This window comes from Coregonus clupeaformis, unplaced genomic scaffold (assembly GCF_020615455.1).
Source record: "Coregonus clupeaformis isolate EN_2021a unplaced genomic scaffold, ASM2061545v1 scaf1450, whole genome shotgun sequence".
Taxonomy (NCBI): Eukaryota; Metazoa; Chordata; class Actinopteri; order Salmoniformes; family Salmonidae; genus Coregonus; species Coregonus clupeaformis.
The window spans coordinates 54,582-75,544 of record NW_025534904.1 but is presented as its reverse complement, the minus strand read 5'-3'; the positions used below and the strand labels follow the sequence as shown (position 1 = coordinate 75,544).

General features: G+C 41.8%; 1 protein-coding gene and 1 pseudogene across 2 annotated transcripts; both read left to right on the top strand.

The window, feature by feature from the left end:
* Positions 1-1,642: 1,642 nt before the first annotated feature.
* Positions 1,643-3,400, top strand: LOC123487098 (annotated as a pseudogene).
* Positions 3,401-15,773: 12,373 nt separating this feature from the next.
* Positions 15,774-20,908, top strand: LOC123487096. 2 transcript variants are annotated; one of them, XM_045218237.1, is made up of 2 exons: positions 15,774-15,872; positions 18,794-20,908. In XM_045218237.1, exon 2 carries the CDS (start codon positions 18,863-18,865, stop codon positions 20,045-20,047), a length of 1,185 nt encoding a protein of 394 aa, XP_045074172.1. In that variant the 5' UTR covers positions 15,774-15,872; positions 18,794-18,862; the 3' UTR covers positions 20,048-20,908. The 2 variants fall into 2 exon arrangements, with proteins under 2 accessions (XP_045074172.1, XP_045074173.1); XM_045218238.1 differs by lacking the exon at positions 15,774-15,872 and adding an exon at positions 16,131-16,309.
* The last annotated feature ends 55 nt before the right edge of the window (positions 20,909-20,963 follow it).

Here is a 20,963-nt window from a genome sequence, read left to right as displayed (position 1 = left end):
TTGGCTTTAGAATATCATTTGTTTTACATGCAAATGTTGCATCTCATTCGATATTATACAGATTTTAACCTTTGACCTTGACAATATCAGACATAAAAATGTAACTCTTGTATACAAGCATCTCTACAACTTGTCTGTACATAGTGGCATAGTGGCATTCCTGGCCAGTGAGTACACTATATTGATTTCATTGTGATATTTTATGTATTTATTTTTACTGACTGTCAGTCATTAAAGGGCAGTGGTGGAAAAACTATCCAATTGTCATACTTGAGTAAAAGTACAAATATCTTAATAAGAAAATGACTAAAGTAAAAATGAAACCACCAGGTTGGTATCATTCACCTGCCACACCTCGAACCAGTTCTGACTGGCCATGTGTTGGAAGTGGTCCCTGGCACTTTCAACACAAATTATTACTTGAGTAAAAGTCTAAAAGTATTTGGTTTTAAATATACTTCAGTATCAAAAGTAAATGTAATTGCTAAAATATACCTACAGTGAGGGAAACAAATATTTGATCCCCTGCTAATTTTGTACGCTTGCCCACTGACAAAGAAATGAGCAGTCTATAATTTTAATGGTAGCTTTATTTGAACAGTGAGAGACAGAATAACAACAAAATAATCCAGAAAAGCAGGCTGTCATGTGCCTTTTACTGAGGAATGGCTTCCATCTGGCTACTCTACCATAAAGGCCTGATTGGTGGAGCGCTGCAGAGATGGTTGTCCTTCTGTTAGGTTCTCCCATCTCCACAGAGGAACTCTGGAGCTCTGTCAGAGTGTCCATCGGGTACTTGGTCACCTCCCTGACCAAGGCCCTTCTCCCCCGATTGCTCAGTTTGGCCGGGCGGCCAGCACTAGGAAGAGTCTTGGTGGTTCCAAACTTCTTACATTTAAGAATGATGGAGGCCACGGTGTTCTTTGGGACCTTCAATGCTGCAGACATTTTTTGGTACCCTTCCCCAGATCTGTGCCTCGACACAATCCTGTCTCGGCGCTCTACGGACAATTCCTTCGACTTCATGGCTTGGTTTTTGCTCTGACATGCACTGTCAACTGTGGGACCTTATATAGACAGGTGTGTGCCATTCCAAATCATGTCCAATCAATTGAATTTACTACAGGTGGACTCCAATCAAGTTTGCAAACATTTCTCAAAACCTGTTTTCGCTTTGTCATTATGGGGTATTGTGTGTATATTGATGAGGGAAAAACATTTATTTAATCAATTTTACAATAAGGCTGTAACGTAACAAAATGTGGAAAAATTGAACAGGTCTAAATACTTTCCGAATGCACTATATAATTAATTTAGTCCAAAAAATGTATGTAGCAACTGCTTATTGCCCCTTTAAGAGTGTGTTTTGGTCTTTAACAAGGTTATCAATCTTATTTGTAAATGTCCAATAGCGATATCGGAATTGATCATTTTATCTGTGTTACTCTGCAGGGAAAACTCACAGACTTTTCCCCCATAAGGGGTTGAATGTCAACTGTTATTATAGGGCATTCAACCACTTTATTTGAGAGCAATGTGCAGCTTTTCCCTCCAGATTGTGAGCATGATTTCTGAAGACTGGCACACCTATGCCAAGCATTGACACATAGTTCAACTTTCGTATTGATTCTCTCTCCAGAGCATGACAAGTCCTCTGGAGAAGGTGGAGGCCCAGAAGAAAGAGGCCATTAAGGCTGTGATGGAGAGTTTTGAGTGAGGGGCTGAGGTGTTGGCCAGCGCAGTATGGGAGCTCTTCCCTCTCTGCGAGGCAGCTGCCCCTGTCCTAAGACTAGCCCTGGACAACGTAAAGAGCAAAGAGGTCTTCTATGTCAAAGAGCAGTTCCTGGCCGTGAGGAACAAGCTGGACGTACTATCCACCGAGCTGGAGGACATTGACTGTGAGATTAAGAAGCATGGAGGATAACATCAGGAACCAGTTCCGGAGGTACATGGACATTCGGGAGGCCAAGCCACAGTTTCAGGAGGTCAAGAAGAGGATGTTTCTGGAGCACTTCTCCAAGACCGGAGGGGAGAAGAACCTGTATGATGCTCTGATGGGAACCAACAGCTTTCAGGAGTCGATCTTGGAGGTGGTGCAGAGGTAAAGTGTTCTTAACCATGCTAAATGTGCCTTTTATGCACCTGTGGAGGATGGTGTTTATTGAGTATTTTAATTCAAGAGCACTTGTGGCATGAATATGAACTGTTAACTTGTGATTATGGTAAATAGGATGATTATATTTATTGTTATTCACATTTTTTAAATTTTTTGTAATTTAGCAGACGCTCTTATCCAGAGGGACTTACAGTTTGTGCATACATTATTTTTATTTTTTATTTTTTTCATACTGGCCCCCCCATGGGAATCGAACCCACAACCCTGGCGTTACCAACTGAGCTACATCCCTGCCGGCCATTCCCTCCCCTACCCTGGACAACACTGGGCCTGGATTCGAACCAGGATCTCTAGTGGCACAGCTAGCACTGCGATGCAGTGCCTTAGACCACTGCGCCACTCGGGAGTTTACAACAGCTGAGTGGTTGGTTCTCCATCTGTCTCAGGTATGAGGCGAGAAACAGGCGCATACCGGAGGACTTCTGTGTGAGGATGAAGGAGCTCTTCTGCCTGGGCCTGATTGCCCTGCTGGGCCACTGTGCCCTCACCAAGGGCCCCGATGAGGAGCAGGAAACCATCCACGACTGGAGCAGCAAAATCGAGGAAGTGGAATCAAAGATGAAGGCATGCATCGAGGTTTGCGTAGCAGCCTTCTCTGAACAGGCCTGCCTTGACGCCCAGCGTCTTCTCCAGGAAAAAGAGGAACGCAATCTTCAGGACACGGCTCAGGAAGTACAGGAATTCCTCACCAGGAAGTACGACTGGGTGAGCTGGTCGGTCTGAGTGGTCAACCACTCTGGCAGCAGCTATCGGAACTGGCGTGCCGGGGACCACTTCCAACACATGACTGGTCAGAACTGGTTTGAGGTGCTGCAGGTGAACGATACCAACCTGGTTGTTTCCTACAGCACCAGTCCCCAACCGGTGCCCCGCGATTGCATCCGGCAACTGATGGAGGGGCCGGGGAAGAAGGGCGGTGCCCAGGCCGTGGTGGAGGTCCTGGAGAAGCAGCTGGCAGGGTTCGTGGTGCATGCTGTCAGTCACCACAAGGAGAGCAAGGCCACCTGGAGCTTCCCTGAGGACTGCCACTACTGGGAGAGGCACAAGAACGTGGCGCTGTGCATACACTCAGAGTGATGCTGATAGAGGTGCAACAAGTCAGACAAATAGTGATCATTTATGTAATCAACCTGAGTGGTTATTCTAAATTCTGAATTGACCACCTCAAAGAGGATGTGTGGGGAATTATGGTAAATGGTGATGAGGTTTTGTGACTACGCCATGCAGTTTGTCCTAGCCATTACATAATACTATGCACTGTGTATAGCAAGAAGCTTTGGTGACGAATAGTATAGAAATCTGAATGTTTTGCAAATTTGAGGCAGTGTTACAATATTTAATGAACTGTATATTAATTTTATTATAAGTGACTAACCCCTACCATAGCGTATGACCACATTTTAATCAATACTCTCTCGTAGTTAAATAGCTTAACTCAATGCATCTTACCCTACAGCCAAATACTCACAGTTGTTGAATAACCTTGCTGGCCACAATTCCAAAGAGATGATTTAGCTGAGATTGCAACTGCTGAGCTGTGCTCTCATTTTGTCTCTCTACGACACAGGCTGGCCTACATTACAATGAAAGAGAGCATGGCAGCTGATTTGCCGACAGTGAAAACAACTTGGCACTCAGTGTTCTTTACTGTACCTTGTTTTCACAACACACTCAAACCCTTGCTTCTGAACCCATATCAAGCATGCTGCAGTAGCAGAACTTTAATGGTATTACCTCCCGAGATTTGCCTATTCTTGAATAGATTATTTATGCCAGTTGTTACAACATGGATGTGAAGTGATGCTTAATTGACTAATCTTTCTAATTCGTGCATTAACGAACAATCAGCAGCAGGTTTGATGGATTTAATATTTTAACCTGCTTAGGCATTCTAATAAAAACTCTATGTAGTAGATCCTAAGGTCTGTTTAGAGACATGTTCTTCTCTGACCAACCACATCTACCAGTCTCCAGGAAAAGATAGCAGCCCATATCAATATTTCATAAACAAATGAGTGATTTGATGGAGGACAGCATCAGATTGGCCCTGGAGGGTCTGGATCAATGGTAGGATGGCTCTGCCCAGCTGTCTCTGCCAATCCCAGCCCAGGATAATGTTATTACCCATCAGTCCGAGTGGACCATCGACCAGCCCGCTGCTCTTTAAGTGGGCTAATCCGATAAAAAGCATTAAAACATTTGTTCAGTGACACACAGCAGCATGTCCAGCCCAGCACTCAGGATCGACTCTGTAAAAGGTCTCTATCCTGGCTGGAGGATCTGCATTTAGAGGTTGGAGCTGTAGTCTTGTGAGTGTTCAGTTATGCACTTCTCTAGGAGTAGTGGTACTCTATATGTGACTATGAAATAGTGTATGGAATGTCTGTAGAACACATCTTTATGGTGAAATACCATGGGGAAAGTGAATACAAAACATGTGTTTTCGCCATCTGCACTGCCTCAAACAATTCCCTCATGTTGCGCAACACTTCCGCTCTCCCCTCATGCCCTCAGTGCTCTCCCCTCAAGGCCCCATGAAGTTTGTGTTAGCAGTATAGCCTAGACTTCCCCCAGCCAAATTCCTCTCCTCATAGCGGTTCATACATCACATCAGCAGCCAAGAATCTCAGCAGTTCTGTCTGTGTCATGGCTGTCTCTCTCTCTTGCTCTCTCTATGCCCTCTCTCTCTCTGTTTCTGTCTCTCTTTCTCTCTCTCTTGCTCTATGCTCTCTCAATTCAATTTCAATTTAAGTGGCTTTATTGGCATGGGAAAATATGTTTACATTGCCAAAGCAAGTGAAATAGATAATAAACAAAAGTGAAATAAACAATAAAAATTACACTCACAAAAGTTCCAAAAGAATAAAGACATTTCAGGTGTCATATTATGTCTATATACAGTGTTGTAATGATGTGCAAATAGTTAAAGTACAAAAGGGAAAATAAATAAACATAAATATGCGTTGTATTTACAATGGTGTTTGTTCTTCACTGGTTGCCCTTTTCTTGTGGCAACAGGTCACAAATATTGCTGCTGTGATAGCACACTGTGGTATTTCACCCAATAGATATGGGAGTTTATCAAAATTGGGTTTGTTTTCGAATTCTTTGTGGATCTGTATAATCTGAGGGAGTGCCGCTCAGTTTCCACCTCATTTTGTGGGCACTGTGCACATAGCCTGTCTTCTCTTGAGTGCCAGGTCTGCCTACGGCGTTCTTTGAGTGAGAGAGAGGCCCTATCCCAGCCTCTCTCTCTCTCTAGGAGATAAGAGCCAGAACATGTTTACTCTCCTCCCCCACAATTACCCTCCTCCCCAAACTACACACATAGTAGTTCCTCTTTTGTACTAAGATGCCTTCCCCCTGGGGGGTATAGAGAGTGGGAGCGAATGCGTGAGAAAGAGGATATGAAGGAAGGGAAATCAGGAATCCACACACCAGCGATCTATGATCGTCAATGCACAGGAAGTAACAGTTTGGAATCTACATCAAATCCCCATCTAAACAATCCACGTCATAACTGGCTGTGTGGATTCCTAATTAGACAGTAGACTTTCAGGGAAATTGTCACATGTGCAGTAGAGAACCAGCTTCAAACTCAGTCTGGGTGGTTCCCTGTAGCAAGACTATAAATAGTTCCCCAGGCTTCATTTTATTTGTTTGTCCACAAAACCATTAGCGAATTAAAGTTGTAATCTGTATATTGATCTATGCTCTGTAAAATATGTGCTCTCTCTGTGCTCTCTCTGTTCTCTCGCTGTTCTCTCTCTGTTCTCCCTCTGTTCTCTCTCTGTTCTCTCTCTGTTCTCTCTCTGTTCTCTCTCTGTTCTCTCTCTGTTCTCCCTCTGTTCTCTTTGTTCTCTCTGTTCTCTCTCTGTTCTCTCTCTGTTCTCCATTTGTTCTCTCTCTGTTCTCCCTCTGTTCTCTCTCTGTTCTCCCTCTGTTCTCTCTCTGTTCTCCCTCTGTTCTCCCTCTGTTCTCTCTGTTCTCTCTGTTCTCTCTCTGTTCTCTCTCTGTTCTCCCTTTGTTCTCTCTCTGTTCTCCCTCTGTTCTCTCTCTGTTCTCTCTCTGTTCTCTCTCTGTTCTCCCTTTGTTCTCTCTCTGTTCTCCCTCTGTTCTCTCTCTGTTCTCCCTCTGTTCTCTCTCTGTTCTCTCTCTGTTCTCTCTCTGTTCTCTCTCTGTTCTCCCTCTGTTCTCTCTGTTCTCTCTGTTCTCTCTCTGTTCTCTCTCTGTTCTCTCTCTGTTCTCTCTCTGTTCTCCCTTTGTTCTCTCTCTGTTCTCCCTCTGTTCTCCCTCTGTTCTCTCTCTGTTCTCTCTCTGTTCTCTCTCTGTTCTCTCTCTGTTCTCTCTCTGTTCTCTCTGTTCTCTCTGTTCTCTCTCTGTTCTCTCTTTTTCTCTTTTTTTCTCACTCACCCCCCCCCCACCCCACACACACACTCACCTCTCTCACTCTCATACATACACATATACTGTATCTACAACCAGTCACATCAGAACTTCAGCATTCATAAAATACAATACATATTCTTCAAATTGTTTAAATTTTTTACCTTGTCCTTTGAGAATGATACCGTTGCAAGTTCCACGTGTGCAACTTGTATGGTGTACATTTGTCTGTCTGTAAGACAAATTAACATTCTGGAACACAGCACTGATACAAGTGTAACTGTATCTAACTATTTAACAGACTTTGGTGGACACTCATGGTTACCCTATGTGGTCTCTTTGTTAAGCGCTGTGGCACTCCTCTCTTCGTATGAATGGTATTAGTTGTTTGGCTGGTATAGTGTGGGCCTGTGTGTGGTAGACTGGGGTCCACAGCAGAGGGCCATAGCCAATGACACTGGAACAATGAGGCATGTGAAGGAATCACGTGACTGTCTAGCTGACCACCTACCCCACTCAAATACTGATGAGGCCAGATTCTAAAGAGAGCTACACTGCCTCACTGGGTTGTGTGCAACTCAATCAAGCAGATACAGTGGGGGGAAAAAGCATTTAGTCAGCCACCAATTGTGCAAGTTCTCCCACTTAAAAAGATGAGAGAGGCCTGTAATTTTCATCATAGGTACACGTCAACTATGACAGACAAAATGAGAATTTTTTTCTCCAGAAAATCACTGTAGGATTTTTAATGAATTTATTTGCAAATTATGGTGGAAAATAAGTATTTGGTCACCTACAAACAAGCAAGATTTCTGGCTCTCACAGACCTGTAACCTCTTCTTTAAGAGGCTCATCTGTCCTCCACTCGTTACCTGTATTAATGGCACCTGTTTGAACTTGTTATCAGTTTAAAAGACACCTGTCCACAACCTCAAACAGTCACACTCCAAATTCCACTATGGCCAAGACCAAAGAGCTGTCAAAGGACACCAGAAACAAAATTGTAGACCTGCACCAGGCTGGGAAGACTGAATCTGCAATAGGTAAGCAGCTTGGTTTGAAGAAATCAACTGTGGGAGCAATTATTAGGAAATGGAAGACATACAAGACCACTGATAATCTCCCTCGATCTGGGGCTCCACGCAAGATCTCACCCCGCGGGGTCAAAATGATCACAAGAACGGTGAGCAAAAATCCCAGAACCACACGGGGGGACCTAGTGAATGACCTGCAGAGAGCTGGGACCAAAGTAACAAAGCCTACCATCAGTAACACACTACGCCGCCAGGGACTCAAATCCTGCAGTGCCAGACGTGTCCCCCTGCTTAAGCCAGTACATGTCCAGGCCCATCTGAAGTTTGCTAGAGTGCATTTGGATGATCCAGAAGAGGATTGGGAGAATGTCATATGGTCAGATGAAACCAAAATATAACTTTTTTGGTAAAAACTCAACTCCTCGTGTTTGGAGGACAAAGAATACTGAGTTGCATCCAAAGAACACCATACCTACTGTGAAGCATGGGGGTGGAAACATCATGCTTTGGGGCTGTTTTTCTGCAAAGGGACCAGGACGACTGATCCGTGTAAAGGAAAGAATGAATGGGGCCATGTATCGTGATATTTTGAGTGAAAACCTCCTTCCATCAGCAAGGGCATTGAAGATGAAACGTGGCTGGGTCTTTCAGCATGACAATGATCCCAAACACACCGCCCGGGCAACGAAGGAGTGGCTTCGTAAGAAGCATTTCAAGGTCCTGGAGTGGCCTGGCCAGTCTCCAGATCTCAACCCCATAGAAAATCTTTGGAGGGAGTTGAAAGTCTGTGTTGCCCAGCGACAGCCCCAAAACATCACTGCTCTAGAGGAGATCTGCATGGAGGAATGGGCCAAAATACCAGCAACAGTGTGTGAAAACCTTGTGAAGACTTACAGAAAACGTTTGATCTGTGTCATTGCCAACAAAGGGTATATAACAAAATATTGAGAAATTTTTGTTATTGACCAAATACTTATTTTCCACCATAATTTGCAAATAAATTCATAAAAAATCCTACAATGTGATTTTCTGGATTTTTTTTCTCATTTTGTCTGTCATAGTTGACGTGTACCTATGATGAAAATTACAGGCCTCTTTCATCTTTTTAAGTGGGAGAACTTGCACAATTGGTGGCTGACTAAATACTTTTTTCCCCCACTGTATACCTCAGAATATGATTTGAGACACAATAGACAGTATAATCTGGTTACAATGAAACAGATTATTGGAATGCAGCTGTTGTCCACATTTTCTAACATTGCTCCTACCTGCGTGTATCAGATACATTTTAATGTATAAGCCACTCTGCTGAAACTTACAGTAAAAGGCAATCCTGAAATTGGGGGGTTAAAACACATGCTTAAACAAGATTCACCACAGTCAGAGTAATTTAATTTTAATTTTGCATGAAATCTGAAGGTGGTTCGCTTCGTTTGTAAGGCCAAGGATGACCTCTGAGGTGAATTTGTCTACAATCAATAAGCCTCTCTATCCCAGCCTCTGAACCTTTATCTGTTTCCTCTGATCTAGCCTGAGTTTGTGTCAATCTGTGGGAGTGACTGATGGCCTGGGCCTGTCTCTGTGGTGGAGAGACAGACTAGCGTCTTTCACCACCAGAGCGACTGTGTGCAAACAGATCAGTGGCTTCCCACTGGGCAAAGACGTCAATTCAACGTCTATTCGACATTGGTCCAATGTAATTCCATTGAAATGGCGTGTTAACAACGTTGATTCAACCAGTGTGTGCCCAGTGGGTTATGACTCAGATAGGTCAAAGTTCAGTTAGAGAGCAGCATTTATGGATGATTAACCTACTGTAATTAACAACACATGACAAAGAGGGCAAGGGAGAGTGAGAAATGGTATTTGTTAGTGACGTCAATCATTATTAAATAGTTCATTGCCATAGCAGCATTGTTTACCATGTGTCCACACAACATATTGAAACTGAACAATGTAAAGAGTAGAAGCAATGTATTCTGTAACACACAAAACTTTCATTTATTGTAGCCTATGATTATTTTAATAATGTTGTGTCACTGTGAGTACAGTTTGTTCAACACCATTGCTCAGGCGTAGTACAGTGAAGTATCGGCACAAAATAGTGGTCCACATTTTTTTGTCACTTTCATTTCATTTCCTGTAGGACCTCCCTCATTCACCATGGGAAGCCTTAAATCAACCAAGTGGAACTGAATCTTCTGAATCAAAGTCGTCTGTCATCATGTTACATGTTCTGTGACCTGGAAACATCTGCAGGACAGAGGACAGTGAGAAGCTATCCTTGCAGCTGAACACAGAGCAGTACATTTCAACTTCAACCTATACTTTTTTTGTTACATTGAGATATCACAGTTTATGCTCATATTAGCACTCACATCAGTGCCTTCACAAAGTATTCATACCCCTTGACTTATTCCACAATGTGTTGTGTTACAGCCTGAATTCAAAATCGATTAAATATTTTAAGAAATCTCACCCATCTACACAAAATACGTATTGAAATGAAATAAAGAAATATCACATTTACATAGGTATTCACACCCCTGACTCAATACTTTGTAGAAGCAGCTTTGGCAGCGATTGCAGCTGTGAGTCTTTCTGGTTAAGTCTCTAAGAGCTTTCCACACCAGGATTGTACAACATTTGCCCATTATTCTTTAAAAAATTATTCAAGCGCTGTCAAATTGGTTGTTGATCATTGCTAGACAACCAGATTCAGGTCTTGCCATAGATTTCCAAGTAGTTTTAAGTCAAAACTATAACTTGGATACTCAGGAACATTCACACTCTTCTTGGTAAGCAACTCCAGTGTAGATTTGGCCTTGTGTTTTAAGTTATTATCCTGCTGAAAGGTGAATTCATCTCCCAGTGTCTGATGGAAAGCGGACTGAACCAGGTTTTCCTCTAGGATTTTGCCTGTGCTTAGCATCATTCTGTTTAATTTTGTATCCTGAAAAACTCCCCAGTCTTTAACGATTACAAGCATACACATAACATGATGCAGCCACCACTATGATTGAAAATATGGAGTGGTACTCAGTGATGTGTTGTATTGGATTTGTATTCAGGGCAAAAAGTTAATTGCTTTGGCACATTTTTTGCTGTATCACTTTAGTGCCTTGTTGCCAATAGGAATATGTTTTATTCTGTACAGGCTTTCTTCTTTTCACTCTGTCAGTTGGGTTAGTATTGTGGAGTAACTACAATGTTGTTGACCCATCCTCAGTTTTCTCCAAACACAACCATTAAACTCTGTAACTGTTTTAAAGTCACCATTGGCGTCATGGTGAAATCCCTGAGTGGTTTCCTTCCTCTCTGGCAACTGAGTTAGGAAGGACGCCTGTATCTTTGTAATGACTGGGTGTATTGATACACTATCCAGAGTGTAATTAATAACGTCACCACGCTCAAATGGATATTCAATGCTGCTTTTTTTTACCATCTACCAATAGGTGCCCTTCTTTGCGAGGCATTGGAAACCCTCCCTGGTCTTTATGGTTGAATCTGTGTTGGGAATTCACTGCTCGACTGAGGGACTTACAGATAATTGTATCTGTGGGGTACAGAGATGAGGTAGTCTTTCAAAAATCATGTTAAACACTATAGCACACAGAGTGAGTCCATGCAAGTTATTACGTGACTTGTTAAGCTCATTTTTACTCCTGAACTTATACAGGCTTGCCATAACAGAGGGGTTGAATATTTATTGGCTCAAGACATTTCAGCTTTTCATTGTATATTAATTTGTAAAAAATTCTAAAAACATCATTTCACTTTGACATTATGGGGTATTGTGTGTAGGCCAGTGACAAACAAATCTAAATGTAATCCATTTTAAATTCAGGCTGTAACACAACAAAATGTGGACAACGTCAAGGGGTGTGAATACTTTCTGAAGGCACTGTATGTTGATGACACAGGCACCTACAGTATCTGGCTGTGACCCAACCTTGGAGCCTCCAGCTGTATCTCACGTCTCATAGCAACCACTATGCCTGAAAAGCACTTTCATTTCTGTTGCTCAACCCTTTTTCTAGTGGACTGTCATTCCAACCCACATTTGTTTTCCCATGGGAGTTGCTCAAATCCGGGATGACGGGTGCTAAATCCTCTCTTAAAAGTAACAACTTTTTGTTTGCATAACAATCCCTCATTCCAAGTAACTCTACAATACACCGTGGTCATGTGGAATAAAGGATGGTTTATTTTTATATAAACAGCAAACAGTTATTACCTATAACTTTATTTTCATGTGTTTGTCAAAGGCCAGTTTTTTGTTACTATAGGCTGCTTAGTCATAGTAAATTACTGTATAATCTTTCTAAATTGCCTGCAAATGAAATAACAGGGAAGTTAGTGGCAACAATAATCCACAAACCAGACTATTGTGTCAATTAGGGGGTAGTGTGAAATCCACACACCTCTCATCATGACATGAAAGTCTCTTCCAGTTTGCCCTCACCCAACCATATTCAGGACAAACACATTATAGACCAAGGACATCATGTATTATACAAAAAGGTGTCTATTTATTGCCCAAACACATCCCTGCATCAATTTTACTCCCCCCTCTGGCAAAGTGTTGCATTATGTCTTGGATGAGACACTGGGGGGCTTTCCAGTGAACTAAAGTGACATATTGTGGCAAAGAGGAAACACTATAGATAGAGGCCAAGGTTAAAAAGATCAAGTGTGGTCAATAGCATTGAGGTAATCTTCTATTTCAACAGCCATTCAACATGATAAGACACAACCGTTTCTGATAACCTTTAATTTGAGGAAATATACTGTACATGCTAATCATGTCCATACACCTCTCAATATTAGGAAGGTGTTCCTAATGTTTGGTATACTCCTAGTGTATGTAGCCTATTGTCTATTTTTAGGTGAACCCTGGGTTGAATTGAAACAATAACTGTTGATGACATCGCAAATGCTATATAGGCCTAAATATTGATGATATATGACTTAGAAAGTATGGTTACATTTAATTTTCTCTGTTAAACCTACCCTTTGGAATGACTTTGATAGCAACAGGGAATCTATTTAGTTATTAAGAGATCTCTCAATAATCATTCTCACGATAGCACATTGGTAGTAGTCAGTGACAAATATAAGCAGGGCTTAGTTATAATCTTGGATGGGAGACCAAATGAATAGCTGTACGTAGATCAATTCTCCAGTAGGAGGTGCTGCCCAGCCTATAGTTATTTTTTCTGATAGTGGATATACAGAAACGTTGAAGATCTGACATTGTTTCAAAGGTACAAATTCAACATATTTGTCTATGTTGGAAATTGGTTACCATGATGACATAATCCTGTGGTTGAAATTTCCATGTCACAATACCTTGACAAATTACGTTGAAACAACGTTGAGTCAACCAGTTTGTGCCCACTGGGGTGTAGGATCTTAATTTGACCAGTTCCGTCTGAGGAATAAAATAATCCTGCAGCAGGAGGATTTCATTATTCAAAGAAAAGTGATGATTTCTAAAGGGAAATTGGTTTTGATATGCTACAGTAGGCTATAGTTTAGGTGTGGCCTACGGCTGCATTTCAGATACACTTGTATGTAGTGGAGACCAATATCAATCTTGTCTTATTAAGCTATATAAAAACGATGGTTGTTAATGTGTATGGCTGCATTTCCTTTTAAATGTTTGTACATTTGACTGTTGCAGTCGTAGGATCTACAGTAGTAGGACATTTATTCTGACTGGTGCATTAGCATTTGATCGAGCGAGAGAGAAGGAAAACTGCACGTTTTCAGTGAATTTATGTTATTCACGAGGCTCATTTGAATGCGGCGCAGGATATTCTCAGCGACAACAGAGTGATCAAATTAAGATACCACACCTGTACATGACATAAGTGACCTAATAACTAAGCAGCTCTCACTATACCATGCCATGAATTTATATTATATTGTGATATCACAGTTTATGCTCATATTAGCACTCACATATGTTGATGATACAGACATATGACGTTGATGCACCTACAGTATCTGGCTGTGACCCAATCTTGGAGCCTCCAGCTGTATCTCACATCTCATAGCAACCACTATGCCTGAGAAGCAAATTTATTTCTGTTGCTCAACCCTTTTTCTAGTAAACTGTCATTCCAACCCACATTTGTTTTCCCATGGGAGTTGCTTAAATCCGGAAATGACGGGTGCTTAATCCTCTCTTAACAGTAACAAATTATAGACCAAAGACATTATGTCTATCCCCATTATGGAAAAATATGTATATTTATTCCCCAAACACAGCCCTGCATCAATTTTACCCACCCTCTGGCAAAGTGTTGCATTATGTCTTGGATGAGACACTGGGGGGTTTTCCAGTGAACTAAAGTGACATCTTGTGGCAAAGAGGAAACACTATAGCTAGAGGCCAAGGTCAGAAATTGTGGTCAATAGCATTGAGGTAATCTTCTATTTCAACAGCCATTCAACATGATAAGACACAACCGTTTTTGATAACCTTTCATTTGAGGAAATATACTGTACATCCCAATCAAGTCTGGAATTATTAGGGATAGCAGCTAAAGCATTTGGACCTGTGCCTCACCGTCAATCATGAGATTCTGTTGAGCTTTTAGTTATATCGACTAAACCGGCGTACAAGGATCATCAAAGATAAGACAAAGTTTGAAGTGTGCCATAATGTCTGGAGATTCACTATGCACATAAAGTAATGAGAGAAACAATGCTTATTCCACCCGTTTATTAACATTAAAGTTGTTGAACAGGAATGTTTAGTTGATATGGCTATGAGCTGAGTAAAACCAGACAAAACATCAGCTAAAAATACACTGATCTGTCTGGCACACCTTGTTCACCTGGATGTCATTATCTTAATGACTTTACCATTGTTCTACCTTGTGTGCTTAAATCCCCTACAAAGGCCATATTTTTTTTAATGAGGCCTTATTTTCCATTCATAACATTTTACGAGAGATGGAATCTTTCTGAAGTTTCCAATCTGTAGTTTTCAGTTCTATTTTCTTCAAAAATGAACCACAAAACCTGCTGGTAAATGGGTAATGGATGAATGATTTAGGATTTTCACACACTGGATAGTGAACTGTATTTTTTTGACAGGATAGGGGACATCTCAAATTATGTAATATTTGGGAAGTAGGATTCAGGAAGTAAGCTTTGCTTCATCACACTGCAAAACATATCCTCCCCTTTCCGATGGTAATGAGTTAGCATAGTGCGACATCTGACAGCGGGACGATACAGGGAGACCCAAAAAACACTGGGGGGTACCAGGCGGCCTCGTCAACTCCTCCTCAATATGACTGACCGTCCTGACTTCACTACGGATATCCCCTCCTCCTCTTCCTCTATCTCCTCTTCCTCTATCTCCTTCTCTTTCTTCTCTTCAGTGTTAACTGGACTGATTGGTCATATCAGGCAGTGTGTGTCACGGTCAGAGCTGAAGCACAAAGACAGTGGGTGAGCTCTGTCTCCCATGGTGTGGATAAAGATACACAGAGGTCCTTTCACTGCTCTGCTCAGCACTGTGATGGAGTGACTCTGAGAGCACTGCAGCTCCAGGGTGTATTTCTACTCCATTACTACGCCTCAATCCAAATGTCCAATAGCTTGCCTTCAATGATAATACACTTACAAGGTTAAAAGAGTTCAAAATGTCACACATTTTAGCTCTGATGTCCCTTACGTGTGCTATTTTGATAATACACAACAACTGCCTCTGTTTAGGGAACTGCAATTGCTTATCTGTAAAAAGAATCTTGCTTACTTTACAGAACTCAGTGGCCTCATTTAAAAATATGAATTGTCTTTTCAAGCAGGCACACTGTTAAAAGAGGCAAGACGCATAGAGGCCATAGAAAGAGGCCATAGCAACCTCAGTGGAGACACAACAAGCAGGTTTTTGTTTGTGGCAAAGGGCTGCTTGGCTTTCCCTATTTCTGCTCTCTTGCACGATTGGACACACACACACACACACACACAATCCTTCAGACCCTGTGTGAATGGCAGTGTAGTGTCCTTGCATAGGCAGTGTTTACAGGATGTTATCTGTCTCAGTGCCTGCCCCTCATCCCTCGGAGTGGGTTCCCGTTGGAATGCAGAGAGGGGATGGAGGAGTTCCAAAGGGGGAGTGACGAGAGAGAGACAGGGAGAGAGAGAGGAGAGAGAGAGAGAATACATATACATCCCAACACTAGGAGGCTGGTGTTCAGAGGCACAGCTGGACTGTTGGATAACTGGACTGCACCCCCCTGTATATTTTAGAGGTGAGTTTCTTCCTCTTTTCTTTATCTTGCTCCATTCTGTCTATCTCTCTGGGCAGTTTGAATTACCAGAAAGGGTGTCAAGTTTTGTTTACCCAGATTTTCTATTCTTTGACAAACTGATCTGGTTTGAGAAGTATAGGGTACCTCTGAGACCTACTGTATATGAAAAAATGAGGAACTGGTTTTGAAATATCCACTTTTTTTGTGCACTGACAAGACAAACAGGTGAAATTCAAGTGCAATTTGAGATGTTGGGATAGCATTGTTAACGGATGTGGTCTTGTTGGTGTCTCATGACTCAAGGATGTGGTCTCCATAAGAGCTCTATAGGCTGGTTTCTTCCTCTTAATTGTACCCTTGGATTACCATTCTCACAGTCAACTATTTTTGTTTTACAAGTGAAGCCTTGACATATCCTAAACTAGGACAATTTCTCAGTAAGTATTTTCCTTCACTATTCACTATTCTTCAGTTCAATGTGGTGATGAGTCACAAGTGAATTCTACAAAATACTTCAAAATTCCAATTATGTAATGTACTCTTAACACAATTTTTTTGACATTGTGTAACTTAAAAATGGGATAGCAATAACTGGTGGTGTTAGCTTATTTAATAGGACTAACCTAATTAGTACAGTGGTAGTCCTTGGGAAAGCATGTAAAATGACACCATTCATCTTGCCATGCAGCAATTACTGGTAAGCCCATGGTCTATGGGTGTAGATATGAATCTGTATTTTGTGTTTTTCATTCAAATTAAAATGACTGATGCTACATTGTACATGGAGTTGCTGTGAATTCAATGACCCAATTGCATTTCAATTAACTGACATTTTAGTGTGTGGGAGAAAAGTGTGTTTTTAATTACAGAACAAGTGCAATGGTGTTTTTTTCCCCTTAGATCTGGGTGTGCCTTTTTTCTGTAGTGGATATTGTCTCAGGGGAATTAGATATGTGTGAGTTCATCTCTCGTGTGTATTTTACATTGAAAATCATATGTTCACAAAGTAAATCCCCTTTTTCCCAGGTTGTGGACATCTGTGTTTGCTTTGGGTCCTGGCTATTGTTAGGCTTGTGAATTCAACTCCAAAAAGCCAGCACTGCAGTGTTGCGCAACTCTACACGTCATAAAGCGAGAGTACACACACAGCTTTTGATGTTTGCTCTGAATCGCCAAAAACATTCAGTATGTTTATTTTAATGCATGGTTTGAAGTGAGTCAGTGCCACTGAAGCTGTGATCGAGTCCTGCCATAAACCTGTCATAAACCTGAGACTCTGGGTGTGGCATGAAACTAGACTCTTGCATGTCCCAACATGTTCTCCATTTGTTTCATTGCTGAGAGTAGCTTGTTCTATTTCACTCCAACTCTCTGATGTAATCTGTGTTAGATGCTGTTGGTGTTTTCTGTGTTAGATACGATCAGTGGTGGAAAAAGTACCCAATTGTCATACTTGAGTAAAAGTAAAGATACCTTAATAGAAAATGACTCAAGCAAAAGTGAGTCACCCAGTAAAATACTACTTGAGTAAAAGTCTAAAAATGTTTGGTTTTAAATATACTTAAGTATCAAAAGTAAATGTAATTGTTAAAATATACTTAAGTATCAAAATAAAAGTATAAATCATTTCTAATTCCTTATATTAAGCAAGCCAGATGGCACCATTTTCTTGTTTTTAAAATTTACAGATAGCCAGGGGCACACTCCAACACTCAGACATCATTTACAAATGAAGCATGTGTGTTTAGTGAGTCCACCAGATCAGAGGCAGTAGGGGTGACCAGGGATGTTCTCTTGATAAGGGCGTGAATTTGACAATTTTCCTGTCCTGTTAAGCATTCAAAATGTAACTAATACTTTTGGGTGTCAGGGAAAATTATGGAGTAAAAAGTTCATTATTTTCTTTAGGAATGTAGTAAAATAAAAGTAAAAGTTGTCAAAAATATAAATAGTAAAGTAAAGTACAGATAAGTTTGCCGATGACACAACAGTGGTAGGCCTGATCACCGACAACGACAAGACAGCCTATAGGGAGGAGGTCAGAGACCTGGCCATGTGGTGCCAGGACAACAACCTCTCCCTCAACGTGATCAAGACAAAGGAGATGATTGTGGACTACAGGAAAAAGAAGAGGACCTAGCACGTCCCCATTCTAATCGACGGGGCTGTAGTGGAGCAGGTTGAGAGCTTCAAGTTCCTTGGTGTCCACATCACCAACAAACTAACATGGTCCAAACACACCAAGACAAAACCTATTCCCCCTAACGAGACTGAAAAGATTTGGCATGGGTCCGAGAGCATCCTGACTGGTTGCATCGCTGCCTGGTATGGCAACTGCTCGGCCTCCGACCACAAGGCACTACAGAGGGTAATGCGTACGGCCCAGTACATCACTGGGGCCAAGCTTCCTGCCATCCAGGACCTCTATACCAGGCGGTGTCAGAGGAAGGCCCTAAAAATTGTCAAAGACTCCAGCCACCCTAGTCATAGACTGTTCTCTCTGCTACCGCACGGCAAGCGGTACCGGAGCGCCAAGTCTAGGTCCAAGAGCCTTCTAAACAGCTTCTACCCCCAAGCCATAAGACTCCTGAACATCTAATCAAATGGCTACCCAGACTATCTGCATTTCACTGTAAGGTCTACACCTGTTATATTCAGCGCATGTGACAAATAACATTTGATTTGATTTGATACCCCAAAAAACGACTTAAGTAGTACTTTCAAGTATTTTTACTTAAGTACTTTACACCACTGGATACGATGATGATCGAGTCATCTCCAACACAAACTTCTTCAAACTAATAGCTAGCTAATCCTTAGAAATAAAAAAATACACAAAGTCTGACGTTGCTGCCTTAACATTATTTCACCTCAACAAACCTTTACAAGAGTTTTATGTTTTTTTCCTCTTTCTCTTTCAGACATCAACATAGTCAAAGATTCTTTGAAGACCAAGTTGGACATTGTTAGTTTGTGATAGAGCCCTCAAAATGACCAGTGTGGCAGAATGGCTCGTGCAGAACAGGGGCAAGATCGAGAAGGGGGTGGAGATCATGGGACAGGCCTCCGCAGTCCTGGCAGCCACTGTGGGCCAGCTCCATCCCGTCCTGGAGGCCGTGTTCGTAGCCTCCTCTGAGATCCTCAGCAACCCGGAAGGGCAGGACGCCCGCTACCTGACTGAGCAGTTCAGCATGGTCAACCAGAAACTGGAAGGCATCCAGGCTGAGATCGACCAAATCGCCCTGGAGCTGCAGAGGACCTCCTTGAATAAGCAGAACTTTGACCGTGAGGCACAAATGCTCAGCCAGTACGAAAAGTTCCAGGACTTTGTCAACGCCAAGCCCAAGTTCAAAGAGAAGAAGATGGAGAAGTTCCTCAGCCATTATGAGAACACGGACGCAGACTTGAACCTGGACGCCCTCTATAATGCTGTTACTGGGGACAATACCTCAGGTGACCCCATGCTGGAGACAGTGGTTTCCACAGAACAAAGGAGTAGAAGGGCGGTAGAAGAATTCTGTGCCAGGCTTAAGAAGCTCTTTGTGGTGGGCATTATTGCTGTCATGGGTTACGCCAGCCTCAAGGAAGGGGTTGTGGGGGATGAGATGGTGAAGAAGTGGCAGGAGCGTATGGAAGATGTTGAGAACCGCATGAAAGCAGCGGTGGACGATTGCACTGAAAACTTCGCTGATCAAGCCAAACTGGACATGGAACACCAGCTTCAGGAGAAACCTGGAAGTGTTGACCTTGACTTCACCAAATCCCTATTAGACACCCTTATTAAGAAATATGACTGGGTGAGCTGGTCTATCAGGGTCTTCAATGACAAGGAGCGCATTTTCTTTTTCAACTGGCTAGCTGGAAAGAAGTACCATGGAAGTAGAGGAGGAGCTAATTACTTTGATGTGTTGACCAAGAACAACATCAAAGTGGTGATCTCTTTCAGTGTTCAGCCTAAGCCTATCAACAAGGGTCAGATCCAGCAAGAGATTGAGGGGCAGAAACTGAAAGGGAACATGATAGATGTGGCTCAGGCCCTCAGCAGAAGTCTCCCCAACTGCTTGGTGCATGCTGTCAGCCACTATAAGGAAGTGGTGGAGACCAACAACTTCCAAGAGGAGTGTTACTACTACGGAAAACACAAAAAAGCGTACCTATGCGTTCATCCTCAGTAGCCTTTTGTTACACAGTGCAATGGAAAATAGAGTAGTTATAATGGGGAAAACTACAAATACAATTCATGAATGTTTATATCTGAGTTTAGATATGTTTTTATTGATATCTCAAACCTAGCTGATGCTTTAGCTATTGATTGTGGGAAATGTAATCTCTTGTTACAGACTGCAAAATGTTTATTTGTTTATCGGCCTTGTAGATTTTTGTGTAGTTTGTGATAATTTAAACCAGGGGTGTCAAACACACGGCCCACGAGGGCCAGATTTTTTTGGGGAAAAAGCGATGTATAGTGGACTGTCTTTTGCAAAATTTTTACAGCAAAGAAATATATCCAATTTTCAGTACGGCCCCTCGACCTCGTTGTAGACCAAATGCGGCCCCCTGGGCAAAATTTGTTTGACACCCCTGGTTTAAACTATTAGGATTTTTATATGTGTATAAATGGACATATATGAGACATTTTCTGTCAGGCTGTGGGTATCTACTCAACAACAGTGACAACGTATGAGAACTTAGTACTTCCTCTCACCAAATAGAAAAGTAAGATACCTTATTTTACCTGCATTCCAGTATTTAATGATGACCATACTGTAAATTAGCGCATCAGCTAGTGTAATAATATGTGTTATGTAAGCTTACTGCAAAAAACTATTTCTCCTCATCAATGTACTGAGGACTTACTCAAGCTCCTTTTGAAAATGCAGTTGATAGATGCAGCACACTGTCCAAATCTATAGCCTGTTACAAGAGCCTTACAACATTACATCTCTGTCTATATTCACAATTTTATATCCTTCATACAGCTATAATTTCTCATTTTTATGGTCTTCTTTATTCATAATAAACCACAATAAAAAGGACATTGTTATCACTGGTCATCATTCTGAAATAGTAAATTAGGACTTGTATGTTATA

Coding starts and splice junctions, on each gene's coding strand:
- LOC123487096 (XM_045218237.1), top strand. CDS start 18,863: ATGACCAGTGTGGCAGAATGGCTCGTGCAGAACAGGGGCAAGATCGAG.